The following is a 20,800-nucleotide window of genomic DNA, read 5'->3' as shown; positions in this document are numbered from 1 at the left end:
CCTTGTCCATAAAAGCATTATGATATAGGCCTAAAAGCCAAAACAGATCCTAGATCAGCACTATCAACTCGGAGATGCTTTGTGAATACAGTCCCTGGAACATATTAACTAGCAGTTGGTGGTAGGGTTGGTAGTGCAGACAGCAAGCTGCTCCCACTCACTAGTCTGAGCCTTGGGTTTCTCCTCAGTGGTCTGTGCCTCTATAGAGGAGTCTGAGCTACTGAAGCTGCTGCCACTGCCTGCAACACAGAGTAGAGTAGACACTCAACAGGGACACGTCAAACACAGAGAGAGATGGAGAGAGGGGGGGGTGATGGAAGGATGGGGAGAGAGAGAAAGAGAGAGGAGAAAGCGAGGAAGATCAGGGGATGGGATCCTGTAAAAAGAGCAACAAACCTGTAGCCAATCAGCCTAGAGGCCAATCCTAAATGCTTTACCTAACCTGGAGCCAATCAGCCTAGAGGCCAATCCTAAAGGCTTTATACAGCCAGCAACATTTAGCAAGGCATGGAGAGTGGATGCACACACACTAGGGCTGGGAAAGTGGATGCACACACGCTAGGTCATGGAGAGTGGATGCACACACACTAGGGCTGGGAGAGTGGATGCACACACACTAGGGCTGGGAGAGTGGATGCACACACACTAGGACAGGGAGTGTGGATGCACACACACTAGGGCTGGGAGAGTGGATGCACACACACTAGGGCTGGGAGAGTGGATGCACACACACTAGGGCTGGGAGAGTGGATGCACACACACTAGGGCTGGGAGAGTGGATGCACACACACTAGGGCTGGGAGAGTGGATGCACACACACTAGGGCTGGGAGAGTGGATGCAAACACACTAGGGCTGGGAGAGTGGATGCACACACACTAGGGCTGGGAGAGTGGATGCACACACACTAGGGCTGGGAGAGTGGATGCACACACACTAGGGCTGGGAGAGTGGATGCACACACACTCGGGCTGGGAGAGTGGATGCACACACACTAGGGCTGGGAGAGTGGATACACACACACTAGGGCTGGGAGAGTGGATACACACACACACACTAGGGCTGGGAGAGTGGATGCACACACACTAGGGCTGGGAGAGTGGATGCACACACACTCGGGCTGGGAGAGTGGATGCAAACACACTAGGGCTGGGAGAGTGGATACACACACACACACTAGGGCTGGGAGAGTGGATGCACACACACTAGGGCTGGGAGAGTGGATGCACACACACTAGGGCTGGGAGAGTGGATGCACACACACTAGGGCTGGGAGAGTGGATGCACACACACTAGGGCTGTGAGAGTGGATGCAAACACACTAGGGCTGGGAGAGTGGATACAAACACACACACACACTAGGGCTGGGAGAGTGGATACAAACACACACACACACTAGGGCTGGGCGATATTACTTTCATTTGAATGTATATTTTAGTTCCATGTTCCACACGCCTGAATAACAAGAATCGATGTTTAAAAAAAAACACCAATAGGGAAGTTAACATTTCAACTCCTCAAATTGCAGGCGGATTTGTAACCAAAGGGGCATTTTCATAGACAGATCAGTGACTATTGCAAAAAACGCAGATTCAACTATTTTTATAAAATAATGAAATTATTATTATAAATTATCAGTGGGTCTGATGGTTCTGGAAGGCTTATACATTATTAGTGGGTCTGATGGTTCTGGAAAGCTTATAAATTATTAGTGGGTCTGATGGTTCTGGAAGGCTTATACATTATTAGTGGGTCTGATGGTTCTGGAAGGCTTATAAATTATTAGTGGGTCTGATGGTTCTGGAAGGCTTATAAATTATTAGTGGGTCTGATGGTTCTGGAAGGCTTATAAATTATTAGTGGGTCTGATGGTTCTGGAAGGCTTATACATTATTAGTGGGTCTGATGGTTCTGGAAGGCTTATAAATTATTAGTGGGTCTGATGGTTCTGGAAGGCTTATAAATTATTAGTGGGTCTGATGGTTCTGGAAGGCTTATAAATTATTAGTGGGTCTGATGGTTCTGGAAGGCTTATACATTATTAGTGGGTCTGATGGTTCTGGAAGGCTTATACATTATTAGTGGGTCTGATGGTTCTGGAAGGCTTATAAATTATTAGTGGGTCTGATGGTTCTGGAAGGCTTATACATTATTAGTGGGTCTGATGGTTCTGGAAGGCTTATACATTATTAGTGGGTCTGATGGTTCTGGAAGGCTTATACATTATTAGTGGGTCTGATGGTTCTGGAAGGCTTATACATTATTAGTGGGTCTGATGGTTCTGGAAGGCTTATACATTATTAGTGGGTCTGATGGTTCTGGAAGGCTTATACATTATTAGTGGGTCTGATGGTTCTGGAAGGCTTATAAATTATTAGTGGGTCTGATGGTTCTAGAAGGGTTATACATTATTAGTGGGTCTGATGGTTCTAGAAGGCTTATACATTATTAGTGGGTCTGATGGTTCTAGAAGGCTTATACATTATTAGTGGGTCTGATGGTTCTGGAAGGCTTATACATTATTAGTGGGTCTGATGGTTCTGGAAGGCTTATAAATCGTGAATTCATCAGATTATTGCTGACTGTTTGAAATGCGGTCTGACTGACTTAAATTGTACAACAAAGTTAATTTTGAGAAAACATTCAAACAAATCTAGATATACAGTGTACTAAACATTAAACATTCAGAGCGTCCCCCTCAGAAGAGCCTCAATTTGTCATGGCATGGAGTCTACAAGGTGTCGAAAGCGTCCCACAGAGATGCTGGCCCATGTTGATGCCAATGCTTCCCACGGTTGTGTTAAGTTGGCTGGATGTCCTTTGGGTGGTGGACCATTATTGATACACACAGGAAACTGTTGAGCGTGAAAAACCCAGCAGCGTTGCACATCCTGACACAAACCGGTGCACCTGGCACCTACTACCATACCTTGTTCAAAGACAATTAAATATTTTGTCTTGTCCATTCACCCTCAATGGCTCACGTACACAATCCATGTCTCAATTGTCTCAATGCTTGAAAATCTGATTGAAGTGGATTTAACAAATGGCATCAAAAAAGGGACCATATCTTTCACCTGGATTCACCTGGTCAGTCTATGTCATTAAAAGAGCAGGTGTCCTCTGTGTATATTGTGAATCGTCCATAAGTAAATAAATAAAATATTATTTTTAGGTCATATCACCCAGCCCTAATACACTAAATAATGTACAGTGCAGGACCATAGCATCTCATTTAAAACTAAGAGCACAAAGTCTAAATCCAGACAGTTTACTGATCAGGTCACATGACCAAGAACAACTGTCAAGGCACCTAGCTATACCACGATAGAAAGAGTAGCAGGAAGTCCCAATACATACAGCAATAGATTGAGAATGATGACTGAACGATCATTCGGACGTGTACGGCGCCTTCAGACAGGATTCACACCCCTTGACTTTTTACACATTTTGTTGTTGTTGTTACAGTCTGAGTTTTTAAATGGACTAAATTGAGATTTGTTGTCACTGGCCTACACACAATAACCCATAATGTCCAAGTGGAATTATGTTTCTCAGAAAGTTTAACAATTGAATTTCAAAATTAAAATCTGAAATGTAGAGTCAATAAGTATTCAACCACTTTGTTATGACAAGCCTAAATAAGTTCAGGAGCAAAAATGTGCTTAACAAGTCACGTAATCAGTTGTATGGACTCACTCTGTATAATAGTGTTTAACATGATTTTTCAATGACTACCTCATCTCTGCACCCCACACATACAGATCATTGTAAGGTCCCTCAGTCAAGCAGAGAATTTCAAACACAAATTCAACCACAAAGACCAGGGAGGTTTTCCAATGCCTCGCAAAGAAGGGAACCTATTGGTAGATGGATAAAAATGAAAATGTAAAAAGCAGACATTGAATATCCCTTTGAGCATGGTGAAGTTATTAATTACACTTTACATAAAGTAACACTGCAAAACATGTGGCAAAGCAATTCTCTTTTTGTCCTGAATATAAAGTGTTATGTATTGTATTGGATTTGCCCCCAAACATTAGTGAGTACCTCTCCACATATTTTCAAGCATAGTGGTGGCTGCATCATGTTATACTGTAGGTAATTGTTATGCTTGTAACCCTTAAGGACCGGAGACTGGAAATGGATTGGAGCTAAACACAGGCAGAATACTAGAGGAAAACCTGGTTCAGTCTGCTTTCCACCAGACACTGGGAGATGAAGTCACCTTTCAGAAAGACAAGAACCTAAAACACAAGGCCAAATCTGAAGTTGTTTACCAAGAAGTCAGTGAATGTTCCTGGATGGCCAAGTTTCATTTTTTTCTTCTTAAATCAGCTTGAAAATCTATGGCAAGACTTGAAAATGGTTGTCTAGTAACGATCGACTTCATATTTGACAGAGCTTGAAGAATTTTGAAAAGCATAACGGGCAATATTGTACAATCCAGGTAGGCAAAGCTCTTAGAGACTTAGCCAGAAAGACTCACAGCTATAATCACTCTTAGAGACTTACCCAGAAAGACTCACAGCTATAATCACTCTTGGAGACTTAGCCAGAAAGACTCACAGCTATAATCACTCTTGGAGACTTAGCCAGAAAGACTCACAGCTATAATCACTCTTAGAGACTTAGCCAGAAAGACTCACAGCTATAATCACTCTTAGAGACTTACCCAGAAAGACTCACAGCTATAATCACTCTTAGAGACTTACCCAGAAAGACTCACAGCTATAATCACTCTTAGAGACTTACCCAGAAAGACTCACAGCTATAATCACTCTTAGAGACTTAGCCAGAAAGACTCACAGCTGTAATCACTCTTAGAGACTTACCCAGAAAGACTCACAGCTATAATCACTCTTAGAGACTTACCCAGAAAGACTCACAGCTATAATCACTCTTAGAGACTTACCCAGAAAGACTCACAGCTATAATCACTCTTAGAGACTTAGCCAGAAAGACTCACAGCTATAATCACTCTTAGAGACTTAGCCAGAAAGACTCACAGCTATAATCACTCTTAGAGACTTAGCCAGAAAGACTCACAGCTATAATCACTCTAAGAGACTTACCCAGAAAGACTCACAGCTATAATCACTCTTAGAGACTTACCCAGAAAGACTCACAGCTATAATCACGGCCAAAGGTGCATCTTCAAAATATTGACTGAGGGGTGTGAATACTTATGTAAATGAGATAGTTCTGTATTTCATTTTCAATAAATGTGCAAACATTTCAAAATACATGTTTTCCCTGTCATTGTGGGCTATTGTGTATAGATGGGTGAGAGAGAAACATATTTAATCCATTTTGAATTCAGGCTGTAACAAAATGTGGAATAAATAGGGTGTAAATACATTGAAGTAAGTGTGAACAGTTTCACAGATTCATATTTTCCACCTTTTGTCTAACATAAAGGGCAGATGCCATGGTTTACTCTCTCTCCACACATCTTCTAGGTACTTTTAGTGCGATTATTTAGAAAAGGGGACGCTGACTCATTTTAGTCATCAGGAAATAAGCCCACATTAAATAATCATGACAAACATCTCGCTGACAACTTTTAGGGCCAATATGTTTTACATGTGGGAGGGTTAACCCTTTGATGATAGCATCAACCACAAATGGTTAAGATAAGTCTATGTAGAAGCATTTATGCATCAGCTCCCCCTCAGATTGCATCTTTCTGCTGTAGTGCTGGAAGCAAGTTTCCATAAACAAACCCCAACTTCTCTGAAACATATTTTATTCATATATTCCGTTTTTAAAAAGCAACATGGGGACTGGGGAACAGTCCTCTGCTACATCCAAAATAGCATCCTGTTCCCTATATAGTGGACTTCTTCTAACCAAAGCCCAGTGCAGTTCAGAAGCCAAGGGCCCTTCACAGAGAACTAGCACGCTCCTGTTGGGAGAGAGGGAGAACGGGGCCCCTTACCTCTCCGCTTCCTTCGTCCCTCTCTTCCCTCGTCATCTCCTTCATCCATCTCTTCTGATCCACTGCCCTCCGACCCGGAGATCTCTTCCCCTGGAACAGCAGAACGGAATTCGGTTCTAAACTCTACTTAAACCCTTAGTGCAGGCTAACTCTCCTTAAACCCTTAGTGCAGGCTAACTCTCCTTAAGCCCTTAGTGCAGGCTAACTCTCCTCGAACCCTTAGTGCAGGCTAACTCTCCTTAAGCCCTTAGTGCAGGCTAACTCTCCTTAAACCCTTAGTGCAGGCTAACTCTCCTTAAACCCTTAGTGCAGGCTAACTCTCCTCAAACCCTTAGTGCAGGCTAACTCTCCTTAAGCCCTTAGTGCAGGCTAACTCTCCTTAAACCCTTAGTGCAGGCTAACTCTCCTCAAACCCTTAGTGCAAGCTAACGCTCCTCAAGCCCTTAGTGCAGGCTAACTCTCCTTAAGCCCTTAGTGCAGGCTAACTCTCCTCAAACCCTTAGTGCAGGCTAACTCTCCTCAAACCCTTAGTGCAGGCTAACTCTCCTCAAACCCTTAGTGCAGGCTAACTCTCCTAAAGCCCTTAGTGCAGGCTAACTCTCCTAAAGCCCTTAGTGCAGGCTAACTCTCCTAAAGCCCTTAGTGCAGGCTAACTCTCATAAAGCCCTTAGTGCAGGCTAACTCTCCTAAAGCCCTTAGTGCAGGCTAACTCTCCTAAAGCCCTTAGTGCAGGCTAACTCTCCTCAAACCCTTAGTGCAGGCTAACTCTCCTTAAGCCCTTAGTGCAGGCTAACTCTCCTTAAACCCTTAGTGCAGGCTAACTCTCCTCAAACCCTTAGTGCAGGCTAACTCTCCTTAAGCCCTTAGTGCAGGCTAACTCTCCTTAAACCCTTAGTGCAGGCTAACTCTCCTCAAACCCTTAGTGCAAGCTAACGCTCCTCAAGCCCTTAGTGCAGGCTAACTCTCCTTAAGCCCTTAGTGCAGGCTAACTCTCCTTAAACCCTTAGTGCAGGCTAACTCTCCTCAAACCCTTAGTGCAGGCTAACTCTCCTCAAACCCTTAGTGCAGGCTAACTCTCCTCAAACCCTTAGTGCAGGCTAACTCTCCTAAAGCCCTTAGTGCAGGCTAACTCTCCTAAAGCCCTTAGTGCAGGCTAACTCTCCTAAAGCCCTTAGTGCAGGCTAACTCTCATAAAGCCCTTAGTGCAGGCTAACTCTCCTAAAGCCCTTAGTGCAGGCTAACTCTCCTAAAGCCCTTAGTGCAGGCTAACTCTCCTAAAGCCCTTAGTGCAGGCTAACTCTCCTAAAGCCCTTAGTGCAGGCTAACTCTCCTTAAGCCCTTAGTGCAGGCTAACTCTCCTTAAGCCCTTAGTGCAGGCTAACTCTCCTTAAGCCCTTAGTGCAGGCTAACTCTCCTTAAGCCCTTAGTGCAGGCTAACTCTCCTTAAGCCCTTAGTGCAGGCTAACTCTCCTTAAGCCCTTAGTGCAGGCTAACTCTCCTTAAGCCCTTAGTGCAGGCTAACTCTCCTTAAGCCCTTAGTGCAGGCTAACTCTCCTTAAGCCCTTAGTGCAGGCTAACTCTCCTTAAACCCTTAGTGCAGGCTAACTCTCCTTAAGCCCTTAGTGCAGGCTAACTCTCCTTAAGCCCTTAGTGCAGGCTAACTCTCCTTAAGCCCTTAGTGCAGGCTAACTCTCCTTAAGCCCTTAGTGCAGGCTAACTCTCCTTAAACCCTTAGTGCAGGCTAACTCTCCTTAAACCCTTAGTGCAGGCTAACTCTCCTTAAAGCCCTTAGTGCAGGCTAACTCTCCTTAAGCCCTTAGTGCAGGCTAACTCTCCTTAAGCCCTTAGTGCAGGCTAACTCTCCTTAAACCCTTAGTGCAGGCTAACTCTCCTTAAGCCCTTAGTGCAGGCTAACTCTCCTTAAGCCCTTAGTGCAGGCTAACTCTCCTTAAGCCCTTAGTGCAGGCTAACTCTCCTTAAGCCCTTAGTGCAGGCTAACTTTCCTTAAGCCCTTAGTGCAGGTTAACTCTCCTTAAGCCCTTAGTGCAGGCTAACTCTCCTTAAACACTTAGTGCAGGCTAACTTTCCTTAAGCCCTTAGTGCAGGCTAACTCTCCTTAAACCCTTAGTGCATGCTAACCTGCCTTAAGCCCTTAGTGCAGGCAAACTCTCCTTAAACCCTTAGTGCAGGCTAACTCTCCTTAAGCCCTTAGTGCATGCTAACCTGTCTTAAGCCCTTAGTGCAGGCTAACCTGCCTTAAACCCTTAGTGCAGGCTAACCTGCCTTAAACCCTTAGTGCAGGCTAACCTGCCTTAAACCCTTAGTGCAGGCTAACTCTCCTTAAACACTTAGTGCAGACTAACTCTCCTTAAACCCTTAGTGCAGGCTAACTTTCCTTAAGCCCTTAGTGCAGGCCAACATCTCCTTAAACCCTTAGTGCAGGCCAACATCTCCTTAAGCCCTTAGTGCAGGCTAACTCTCCTCAAACCCTTAGTGCAGGCTAACTCTCCTTAAACCCTTAGTGCAGGCTAACTCTCCTTAAGCCCTTAGTGCAGGCTAACTCTCCTTAAGCCCTTAGTGCAGGCTAACTCTCCTCAAACCCTTAGTGCAGGCTAACTCTCCTTAAACCCTTAGTGCAGGCTAACTCTCCTTAAGCCCTTAGTGCAGGCTAACTCTCCTCAAACCCTTAGTGCAGGCTAACTCTCCTTAAGCCCTTAGTGCAGGCTAACTCTCCTTAAGCCCTTAGTGCAGGCTAACTCTCCTTAAACCCTTAGTGCAGGCTAACTCTCCTTAAACCCTTAGTGCAGGCTAACTCTCCTTAAACCCTTAGTGCAGGCTAACTCTCCTTAAGCCCTTAGTGCAGGCTAACTCTCCTAAAGCCCTTAGTGCAGGCTAACTCTCCTTAAGCCCTTAGTGCAGGCTAACTCTCCTTAAGCCCTTAGTGCAGGCTAACTCTCCTTAAGCCCTTAGTGCAGGCTAACTCTCCTTAAGCCCTTAGTGCAGGCTAACTCTCCTCAAACCCTTAGTGCAGGCTAACTCTCCTTAAGCCCTTAGTGCAGGCTAACTCTCCTTAAACCCTTAGTGCAGGCTAACTCTCCTTAAACCCTTAGTGCAGGCTAACTCTCCTTAAGCCCTTAGTGCAGGCTAACTCTCCTTAAGCCCTTAGTGCAGGCTAACTCTCCTTAAGCCCTTAGTGCAGGCTAACTCTCCTTAAGCCCTTAGTGCAGGCTAACTCTCCTTAAGCCCTTAGTGCAGGCTAACTCTCCTAAAGCCCTTAGTGCAGGCTAACTCTCCTAAAGCCCTTAGTGCAGGCTAACTCTCCTAAAGCCCTTAGTGCAGGCTACCTCTCCTAAAGCCCTTAGTGCAGGCTAACTCTCCTAAAGCCCTTAGTGCAGGCTAACTCTCCTTAAGCCCTTAGTGCAGGCTAACTCTCCTTAAGCCCTTAGTGCAGGCTAACTCTCCTCAAACCCTTAGTGCAGGCTAACTCTCCTCAAACCCTTAGTGCAGGCTAACTCTCCTCAAACCCTTAGTGCAGGCTAACTCTCCTCAAACCCTTAGTGCAGGCTTACTAGAACATTTCTCCATTAGGAAATTGGCCCTTAAAGACTTTGGACCCAATCCTAACTTGAACACAGAAGTGTGTTTGTTATTTAACAACTCCTGTCCCAAATGAAGACAGCATCAATAGAGAGGACCACTAACTGACCTTCTTGGAGTTTCTTCCTAAGCTCTTCGATCTCCTTCTGGAACTGCCGTAGCAGGGCATCCTTGGGGTCTTCATTGATCCGGGCTTTGTTCTTGATGTTCTTGGCCCGGTTGGCGTAACGCAGCGTGCTGATGGTCTCGTCGTAGTTGTAGTCCGCTGGGCCGATGTTTGCACACTGACCGTGGAGAAGGTTTATGACAATACATATGACGAGAGCAAAACCTTTTCTATGAGAGAACAGCAAGGAACGAGAGTAGACTTGATCCAAATACATGTCATATTTGTGTGTTTATTTATATGTATTTATAATAGTGTTCTAATTTGATTCCAGTTGGATGTATGTTGCTATTTAATGTAATATATCTCCAGGCAATAAGACTGATAAATAGCTAACAACATAGATACACAGACTGAGTTAAGCTTGTATCTTTATTGACCTTTTATTACTGCCTTGTCTCTAAACACACTCACAGGGTCGTACACACACACTCACAGGGTCGTACACACACACTCACAGGGTCGTACACACACACTCACAGGGTCGTACACACACTCACAGGGTCGTACACACACACTCACAGAGTCGTACACACACACTCACAGGGTCGTACACACACACTCACAGGGTCGTACACACACACTCACAGGGTCGTACACACACACTCACAGAGTCGTACACGCACACTCACAGAGTCGTACACGCACACTCACAGAGTCGTACACGCACACTCACAGGGTCGTACACGCACACTCACAGAGTCGTACACGCACACTCACAGAGTCGTACACACACACTCACAGGGTCGTACACACACACTCACAGAGTCGTACACACACACTCACAGAGTCGTACACACACACTCACAGGGTCGTACACACACACACACTCACAGGGTCGTACACACACTCACAGGGTCGTACACACACTCACAGGGTCGTACACACACACTCACAGAGTCGTACACACACACTCACAGAGTCGTACACACACACTCACAGGGTCGTACACACACACACACTCACAGGGTCGTACACACACACACACTCACAGGGTCGTACACACACACACACACACACTCACAGGGTCGTACACACACACACACACTCACAGGGTACACACACACACACACTCACAGGGTCGTACACACACTCACAGGGTCGTACACACACACACACTCACAGGGTCGTACACACACACACACTCACACGGTCGTACACACACACACACACTCACAGGGTCGTACACACACACACACTCACAGGGTCGTACACACACACACACTCACAGGGTCGTACACACACACACACTCACAGGGTCGTACACACACACACACTCACAGGGTAGTACACACACACACACTCACAGGGTCGTACACACACACACACACACACACACACTCACAGGGTCGTACACACACACACTCACAGGGTCGTACACACACACACACACACTCACAGGGTCGTACACACACACACACACACTCACAGGGTCGTACACACACACACACTCACAGGGTCGTACACACACACACACTCACAGGGTCGTACACACACACACACTCACAGGGTCGTACACACACTCACAGGGTCGTACACACACACACACTCACAGGGTCGTACACACACACACACTCACAGGGTCGTACACACACACACACACACACACACTCACAGAGACGTACACACACACACACTCACAGGGACGTACACACACACACACTCACAGGGTCGTACACACACACACACTCACAGGGTCGTACACACACACACACTCACAGGGTCGTACACACACACACACTCACAGGGTCGTACACACACACACACTCACAGAGTCGTACACACACACACACACTCACAGGGTCGTACACACACACACACACTCACAGGGTCGTACACACACACACACACTCACAGGGTCGTACACACACACACACTCACAGGGTATATACACACACTCACAGGGTCGTACACACACACACACTGACAGGGTCGTACACACACACACACACTGACAGGGTCGTACACACACACACACACACACACACACTCACAGGGTCGTACACACACACACACACTCACAGGGTCGTACACACAGACACACACTCACAGGGTCGTACACAGTATCACAGGGTATTACACACACACACTCACAGGGTCGTACACACACACACACTCACAGGGTGTACACACACACACACTCACAGGGTCGTACACATACACACTCACAGGGTCGTACACACACACACTCACAGGGTCGTACACACACACACTCACAGGGTCGTACACGCACACTCACAGGGCCCGACACACACACACACTCACAGAGCCCTACACGCACACTCACAGGGCCGTACACGCACACTCACAGGGCCGTACACACACTCACAAGGCCCTACACGCACACTCACAAGGCCCTACACGCACACTCACAGGGTCGTACACGCACACTCACAGGGCCCTACACGCACACACTCACAGGGCCGTACACGCACACTCACAGGGCCCTACACACTCACAGGGCCCTACACACACACTCACAGAGACCTACACACAACCTCACAGAGCCCTACACACAACCTCACAGAGCCCTACACGCACACACTCACAGGGTCGTACACGCACACACTCACAGGGTCGTACACGCACACACTCACAGGGTCGTACACGCACACTCACAAGGCCCTACACGCACACTCACAGGGTCGTACACGCACACCCACAGAGCCCTACACGCACACACTCACAGGGCCGTACACGCACACTCACAGGGCCCTACACACACACTCACAGAGACCTACACACAACCTCACAGAGCCCTACACACAACCTCACAGAGCCCTACACACAACCTCACAGAGCCCTACACGCACACACTCACAGGGTCGTACACGCACACACTCACAGGGACGTACACGCACACACTCACAGGGTCGTACACGCACACACTCACAGGGCCCTACACACACTCACAGGGCGGTACTCGCACACTCACAGGGCCCTACACACACACACACACTCACAGGGTCGTACACGCACACTCACAGGGCCCTACACACACACACACACTCACAGGGCGGTACTCGCACACTCACAGGGCCCTACACACGCACTCACAGTATCCCTGTCCCCTTACCCCTATACATATCTACCTCTATCACTCTAGTATCCCTGTCCCCTTACCCCTATACATATCTAGTATGTTATATCCTGACCCTGTATATAGTATGGTATTGAACTGACCCTGTTTATAGTATGGTATTGAACTGACCCTGTATGACCCTGACCCTCCATCACTCCAGGATCCCTGTCCCCTTACCCCTATACATATCTACCTCCATCATTCCTGTATCCCTGTTCCCTTACCCCTATACATATCTACCTCCCTGTCCCCTTACCCCTATACATATCTACCTCCATCACTCCAGTATCTCTGTCCCCTTCCCCCTATACATATCTACCTCCATCATTCCTGTATCCCTGTTCCCTTACCCCTATACATATCTACCTCCCTGTCCCCTTACCCCTATACATATCTACCTCCATCACTCCAGTATCTCTGTCCCCTTCCCCCTATACATATCTACCTCCATCATTCCTGTATCCCTGTCTCCTTACCCCTATACATATCTACCTCCCTGTCCCCTTACCCCTATACATATCTACCTCCCTGTCCCTTACCCCTATACATATCTACCTCCCTGTCCCTTACCCCTATACATATCTACCTCCCTGTCCCTTACCCCTAGACATATCTACCTCCCTGTCCCCTTACCCCTATACATACCTACCTCCCTGTCCCTTACCCCAAGACATATCTACCTCCCTGTCCCCTTACCCCTATACATATCTACCTCCATCACTCCAGTATCCCCCTGCACATTGTAAATATGGTATGGAACTGACTCTGTATATAGTATGGTATAGAACTGACCCTGTATATAGTATGGTATAGAACTGACCCTGTATATAGTATGGTATAGAACTGACCCTGTATATAGTATGGTATAGAACTGACCCTGTATATAGTATGGTATTGAACTGACCCTGTATATATTATGGTATTGAACTGACCCTGTATATAGTATGGTATTGAACTGACCCTGTATATAGTATGGTATTGAACTGACCCTGTATATAGTATGGTATTGAACTGAGCCTGTATATAGTATGGTATTGAACTGAGCCTGTATATAGTATGCTGTTGAACTGACCCTGTATATAGTATGGTATTGAACTGACCCTGTATATAGTATGGTATTGAACTGACCCTGTATATAGTATGGTATAGAACTGACCCTGTATATAGTATGGTATTGAACTGACCCTGTATATAGTATGGTATTGAACTGACCCTGTATATAGTATGGTATTAACTGACCCTGTATATAGTATGGTATAGAACTGACCCTGTATATAGTATGGTATTGAACTGACCCTGTATATAGTATGGTATTGAACTGACCCTGTATATAGTATGGTATTGAACTGACCCTGTATATAGTATGCTGTTGAACTGACCCTGTATATAGTATGGTATTGAACTGACCCTGTATATAGTATGGTATTGAACTGACCCTGTATATAGTATGGTATTGAACTGACCCTGTATATAGTATGGTATTGAACTGACCCTGTATATAGTATGGTATTGAACTGACCCTGTATATAGTATGGTATTGAACTGACCCTGTATATAGTATGGTATTAACTGACCCTGTATATAGTATGGTATAGAACTGACCCTGTATATAGTATGGTATTGAACTGACCCTGTATATAGTATGGTATTGAACTGACCCTGTATATAGTATGGTATAGAACTGACCCTGTATATAGTATGGTATTGAACTGAGCCCGTATATAGTATGGTATTGTACTGACCCTGTATATAGTATGGTATTGAACTGACCCTGTATATAGTATGGTATACAACTGACCCTGTATATAGTATGGTATTGAACTGAGCCTGTATATAGTATGCTGTTGAACTGACCCTGTATATAGTATGGTATTGAACTGACCCTGTATATAGTATGGTATTGAACTGACCCTGTATATAGTATGGTATAGAACTGACCCTGTATATAGTATGGTATAGTATATAGTATGGTATTGAACTGACCCTGTATATAGTATGGTATTGAACTGACCCTGTATATAGTATGTTATATGAACTGACCCTGTATATAGTATGGTATTGAACTGACCCTGTATATAGTATGGTATTGAACTGACCCTGTATATAGTATGGTATAGAACTGACCCTGTATATAGTATGGTATTGAACTGAGCCCGTATATAGTATGGTATTGAACTGACCCTGTATATAGTATGGTATTGAACTGACCCTGTATATAGTATGGTATTGAACTGACCCTGTATACAGTATGGTATTGAACTGACCCTGTATACAGTATGGTATTGAACTGACCCTGTATATAGTATGGTATTGAACTGAGCCTGTATATAGTATGGTATTGAACTGACCCTGTATATAGTATGGTATTGAACTGACCCTGTATATAGTATGGTATTGAACTGACCCTGTATATAGTATGTTATATCCTGACCCTGTATATAGTATGGTATTGAACTGAGCCTGTATATAGTATGGTATAGAACTGACCCTGTATATAGTATGGTATTAACTGACCCTGTATATAGTATGGTATTGAACTGACCCTGTATATAGTATGGTATTGAACTGACCCTGTATATAGTATGGTATTGAACTGACCCTGTATATAGTATGGTATTGAACTGACCCTGTATATAGTATGGTATTGAACTGACCCTGTATATAGTATGGTATATAGTATGGTATTGAACTGACCCTGTATATAGTATGGTATTGAACTGAGCCCGTATATAGTATGGTATTGAACTGACCCTGTATATTGTATGGTATTGAACTGACCCTGTATATAGTATGGTATTAACAGACCCTGTATATAGTATGGTATTGAACTGACCCTGTATATAGTATGGTATTGAACTGACCCTGTATATAGTATGGTATTGAACTGACCCTGTATATAGTATGGTATTAACTGACCCTGTATATAGTATGGTATTGAACTGACCCTGTATATAGTATGGTATTGAACTGACCCTGTATATAGTATGGTATAGAACTGACCCTGTATATAGTATGGTATTAACTGACCCTGTATATAGTATGGTATTGAAATGACCCTGTATATAGTATGCTATTGAACTGACCCTGTATATAGTATGGTATTGAACTGACCCTGTATATAGTATGGTATTGAACTGAGCCTGTATATAGTATGCTGTTGAACTGACCCTGTATATAGTATGGTATTGAACTGACCCTGTATATAGTATGGTATTGAACTGACCCTGTATATAGTATGGTATTGAACTGACCCTGTATACAGTATGGTATTGAACTGACCCTGTATACAGTATGGTATTGAACTGACCCTGTATATAGTATGGTATTGAACTGACCCTGTATATAGTATGGTATTGAACTGACCCTGTATATAGTATGGTATTGAACTGACCCTGTATATAGTATGGTATTGAACTGACCCTGTATATAGTATGTTATATCCTGACCCTGTATATAGTATGGTATTGAACTGAGCCTGTATATAGTATGGTATAGAACTGACCCTGTATATAGTATGGTATTAACTGACCCTGTATATAGTATGGTATTGAACTGACCCTGTATATAGTATGGTATTGAACTGACCATGTATATAGTATGGTATTGAACTGACCCTGTATATAGTATACTTACTTACTTATTGTGTTCTTCATATTTCTCTGATGTGTTTTTTCTAGATTTACATTGTTGGGTTCTGAGTTGACAAGAAAGGCATTTCACTGTACTTGTGCATGTAATAAAAATAATAATATATAATAATAATAATAATGTGACATTAACTTGAAACTAACGAGTCATTGCTACCATTGACACTAATGGGGTGTACCCATAGCATTAAAGCAGAAGGAAGTAAAAGCAGGAAGTGTTGTTAGTTACCATCATGGTCTTGGAGTTTCCCCCCAGTGAGTCCTGCAGCAGGCGGGTGAGTTTGGAGTTCCTGTAGGGGACGTGGGTGCTCTTCCCGTCCACCAGAGCGGAGATGACGTTACCCAGCGTGGACAAAGACAGGTTGATCTTAGTGGCCTCTTTCAGCCGCTGGCCCGTCGCTCCCGTCTTCCCCTGACGCTCAGAACCCTGGGAGGGGACAGGGTACAGTGTGGTGGGTTAACTGGTGTTTTTATGTTTTCTTCCGTTTGCTATGTGGGGGGGTGAGGACAGACAGACAGACAGAAAGACAGACAGACAGACAGAGACAGGAAGAGACAGAAAGACAGAAACAGACAGAGAGAGAGAGACAGAGAGAGAGAGACAGACAGAGAGACAGACAGAGGGGCCGCACCTTATAAAGCCACAGATGCATTTCTATTCCACAATAAATGTAGAACACGCTCAACATGCCTTACTGACTTCCCCTCGCGGCCTTTAAAAACTCATCATTGGAGTCAAAATGTTCATAAAAGTACTGTATTGAAATTAAAATTATAATTCCCATTGCAGAGACTAAGAAGACCCAAGGCAGAGAAATGTATGAAAGTAATCTATACAGATTATGTTCTTATATCTCAAAAAACAGTTACCAATAATTTTCTTACTCCTGAAAAAGCATCAAGTTTCCTCTATGGGAGATTCCATCTGTTGAGAAAAATGATATTTTTAATTCTTCATGTGACTTCCTTACCGCCAGATCCACTAAGTGGAGTTTTCCCATGCGTACGTGCTGGTCCCCATCCACACCCTTCTCGCTGCACTCGATGGTGATGGTGAAGATGGCATGAGAGCGAGAGCTGTGTTCATTCATGTTGGTGGAGCCAACCGAGCCTGGATGGGATAAAGAACACTTTCAGAAACTTAAAATTCATCAGATTGCATTTTCTTGGTTACACTTCCATGAGTGTTGTGTAACCTTTATTCAAGCAGGAAAAGACCCTTGAGGTTTTTTTATTTTTTATTTAACCATTATTTAACTAGGCAAGTCAGTTAAGAACAAATTGTTATTTTCAATGACGGCCTAGGAACTGCCTGTTCAGGGGCAGAACGACAGATTTGTACCTTGTCAGCTCAGGGGTTTGAACTTGCAACCTTCCGGTTACTAGTCCAACGCTCTAACCACTAGGCCTGCCGCCCCATAAACCTCTTTTGTGAGGGGGGGCCTTGCAAATGGTATAAATGCTCATGAATTTGAATGCTTAGAACACTTATAAAATGTTTAATGTGAAACTTTACGGTTCTTGTGCCCCATTGTCATAATCCGGTCCATGTCATCAGCGTTGTTCACCACATAACCAGACAGGTCCTTGATGTAAACACCCACATCTGGCCTCTCCTTCACCTGGTGGTCACACCAACACAAAGCATGATTTAGGAGCCGGCAATACTCTCGAATTCCTATTTTACATTCATATCTTAAGTTCCCTCCTGGGAACCAACAACGTTATCATGCTTATCTGTATTAGAAACTAAGAAGTGAATTATGAGAGGTTTAATCATCTATAGTTCCCTTAACAGAGAACATCCCAGTCATGTGCTATGTCCTGTTGTCTCCTTTCAGGAACCAATGACATTGCTGTCTTGGAGATTAGTTATGATAAGGAAATCATCTTTAGTTCCCTTTCTGGGCCCCTTAGTATGGTGTAATGTCCTGTTCTGTCCTTCACGGAACCAACAACGTTATCATACTCCACTTTATCATTTGGTCACTGTGGTCTTCAAATCAAATCCAACCAATAAACCTAGCGCCAGGGTTTAGTGCCTTATATTCTTGTATGGTTAATCTAATGAACGATCATAATTATGGGTCATGTTCTTCATTTCTACAGCATTGTCATACGGCTACTTCTTGCTAAATGAATGGGATGTTTATTCTGAGAAGCATGTCATGTCATATCCTCTTACCTCTAGCCTCTGCATCTGGTCCTTCCCCAGCAGGTCCCTCACTTCTTCATTGTAAATCTCCAGATAAGAGACGCGAACTAAGAACCTGCGGTTGACAGGAAAGCTACTTATTTCAGATCAACCCTCAACTGAGAGACAGTGAGCAACAAGCATGTCAAAAACAGTGCCTGTCTTTTTTTTCTTATATGCCTAAGAATGTTCCGTTTACATTGACTCCAACCAGTGTCTTAACCAGAGTTGCGTGATTGAGGCATTTTGCTCTGCTAGGGGCTGAAAGGAATAAGTCAAGTCAGTCTTATCATGTTGCATCAAACAATTGCCAATAAACTAGTATTGTTTCATTGTTTTTGCCCGTTTGTGTTAAATGTCCTTACCGGGTGTCGCCCTCTGCTTTGGCGATGTGGCCGAACACATGAGCGAAGGAGTTGGGTATTATTCCTCGGAGCTCTGGCACTGCCCTCACGCCCTCCATGGTGAACGTCTTTCCTGTCCCTGTCTGTCCGTACGCGAAGATGGTCCCTGGAGAAAACACAGGGTCAGTATTAAAACACTAAGAAGGCGGTTCCTCAGCCAGATTGAGCCTAGCCCTGGACTAAAACGCATCCATGGAGAATATCTACTAGGCTTAATCTGTGTCTGAGAAACTGCCTCCTCGTGGTGGATGAAACAGAAACCCCCCTAATCTGAATACACACTGACAGCACACATCACTACAACTGAATGGAGGCTATCACTTATAAACAATGGGGAAGGGGGGGGGCTATGCTGAAAAGGTATTCACAAAAGCCATCTGATAATAGGCCTGTCATTGTCAGTCAGTCAACACATGCAGTTGTGTTTTACATGGCGTGTCAGCAACAGCAAATAGGAAAAAGCGTTTCCATCATTCAGATCATTTCAAATCCTCTCTGCATTTACCATTGTAACCCTCTAATACTGAGTCTATGATGGGGCGGGCTGTCAGATTGTAAACGTCCAGCTGTTTGCTGTCTGGTCCGAACACCGTGTCAAATGTGAAGGTCTTGGGGGGTTCGTGGTTGGTCTCTAATTTGTTGACGGTTATGGTCCCTCGGTTCTCATCCACACTGACGGCCTGCTTGTGGCCCATACTCCTCTCCTTCTGGTTCAGCGGGCGACATCGCACAACCACTTTGACGTTGTCCATGACCTCCGGCTTGTCAGATTTGTCCATCTTGTTGCTCTGCAAAGGGGAATAACTATGCATGATGCCAGCCACCTAGTAGCTACGTGATGTCAGAGCCGATGGCTCAGCATGATGTCATGTAATGCAATATGAAAACACTGCTCATAGCTAACGTTATTAACCTCACCACAGCAAAGGGAGAGATCAAAGTGTCTGGCTAACTTGTCTCAATGAATTCAGTTAGCGAGCTAACATTACAGTACAGTACAGCTAACGTTAGCAAAGATAGTTAGTTAGGTAGCTAATTAACTGTCAAGATAGTTGAAACATCTATTCGCTAGTTCAATGGATGACCAATCAATACGTGCTGGCACGTAGCTAGTTAGTTAGCTGGCTCGCTATACTGCAATGTATTGCACGCAAGGAAGCTAATGTTAGCATGTTAACTAACCAGCTGCAGCATCGCTATGCACAACGAATAAAACGTAGTTAACACAACAACTTGGCTGGAAGAGCTTGTTGCATCCTAGTTTTAACGTGGCTACATCTCTATCAAATAATAATGACACTGGTCTGAAAACAGATTGAAAATAGCTAATGCTAACTCATCCAAAACACAAGACGAAGCTAACTATAGCAAGGTAAGGTAGTTAGCATCACATCAAAAAGAAGGGAGGACCCCTCTGAAAAACACAAATACAGACAAATACAAAAGAGCCCACTTACCGGCATTTTAAGACTTCACTTTTGATTATTAAATCATATGAGACAAAGGCAAACGCGTTTTGATGGTTTGATTGAAGTTTTTATCTTATCAAAATGATTTAGATGCCAATGCTGTGCCCATTTTCTCCAATGCTGATAACGTTTGTTGTCACGTCTATTGGATCTGCGGCTGCGCAGTAAAATGATGGGGGGCAATAGCTTGGTAGTGTACAGTAAAGGACAGTAGAGATGGCATAGCTATAAGTGGAGGCAAAAGGCCTGGCTCACTATGTTTGTCTTAGTGAACAACGTCACAGTTTTGTATTCACCTAAA

General features: G+C 44.5%; 1 protein-coding gene across 2 annotated transcripts in view; it reads right to left on the bottom strand.

Annotated features, from left to right (window-relative positions):
* LOC118363918 (kinesin-like protein KIF3A) overlaps nt 1-20,681 on the bottom strand; it is a 46,157-nt gene extending 25,476 nt beyond the window's left edge. The window contains exons 1-10 of one of the 2 annotated variants that reach the window (XM_052487615.1): nt 20,488-20,681; nt 19,536-19,818; nt 18,992-19,136; nt 18,618-18,702; nt 17,949-18,054; nt 17,404-17,543; nt 16,662-16,859; nt 9,647-9,821; nt 5,941-6,030; nt 162-239 (exon numbers count right to left, since the gene is read on the bottom strand). In XM_052487615.1, coding sequence (XP_052343575.1) covers nt 162-239; nt 5,941-6,030; nt 9,647-9,821; nt 16,662-16,859; nt 17,404-17,543; nt 17,949-18,054; nt 18,618-18,702; nt 18,992-19,136; nt 19,536-19,818; nt 20,488-20,493 — 1,306 coding nt within the window. In that variant the 5' untranslated portion in view covers nt 20,494-20,681. The remainder of the gene's footprint in view (nt 1-161; nt 240-5,940; nt 6,031-9,646; nt 9,822-16,661; nt 16,860-17,403; nt 17,544-17,948; nt 18,055-18,617; nt 18,703-18,991; nt 19,137-19,535; nt 19,819-20,487) is intronic. The other variant, XM_052487616.1, reaches the window with a different exon arrangement.
* Nucleotides 20,682-20,800: the final 119 nt, after the last annotated feature.

The sequence above is a fragment of the Oncorhynchus keta genome, chromosome 30 (assembly GCF_023373465.1).
Source record: "Oncorhynchus keta strain PuntledgeMale-10-30-2019 chromosome 30, Oket_V2, whole genome shotgun sequence".
NCBI classification, from domain to species: Eukaryota; Metazoa; Chordata; class Actinopteri; order Salmoniformes; family Salmonidae; genus Oncorhynchus; species Oncorhynchus keta.
This window is presented reverse-complemented; position numbering and strand designations above follow the sequence as displayed.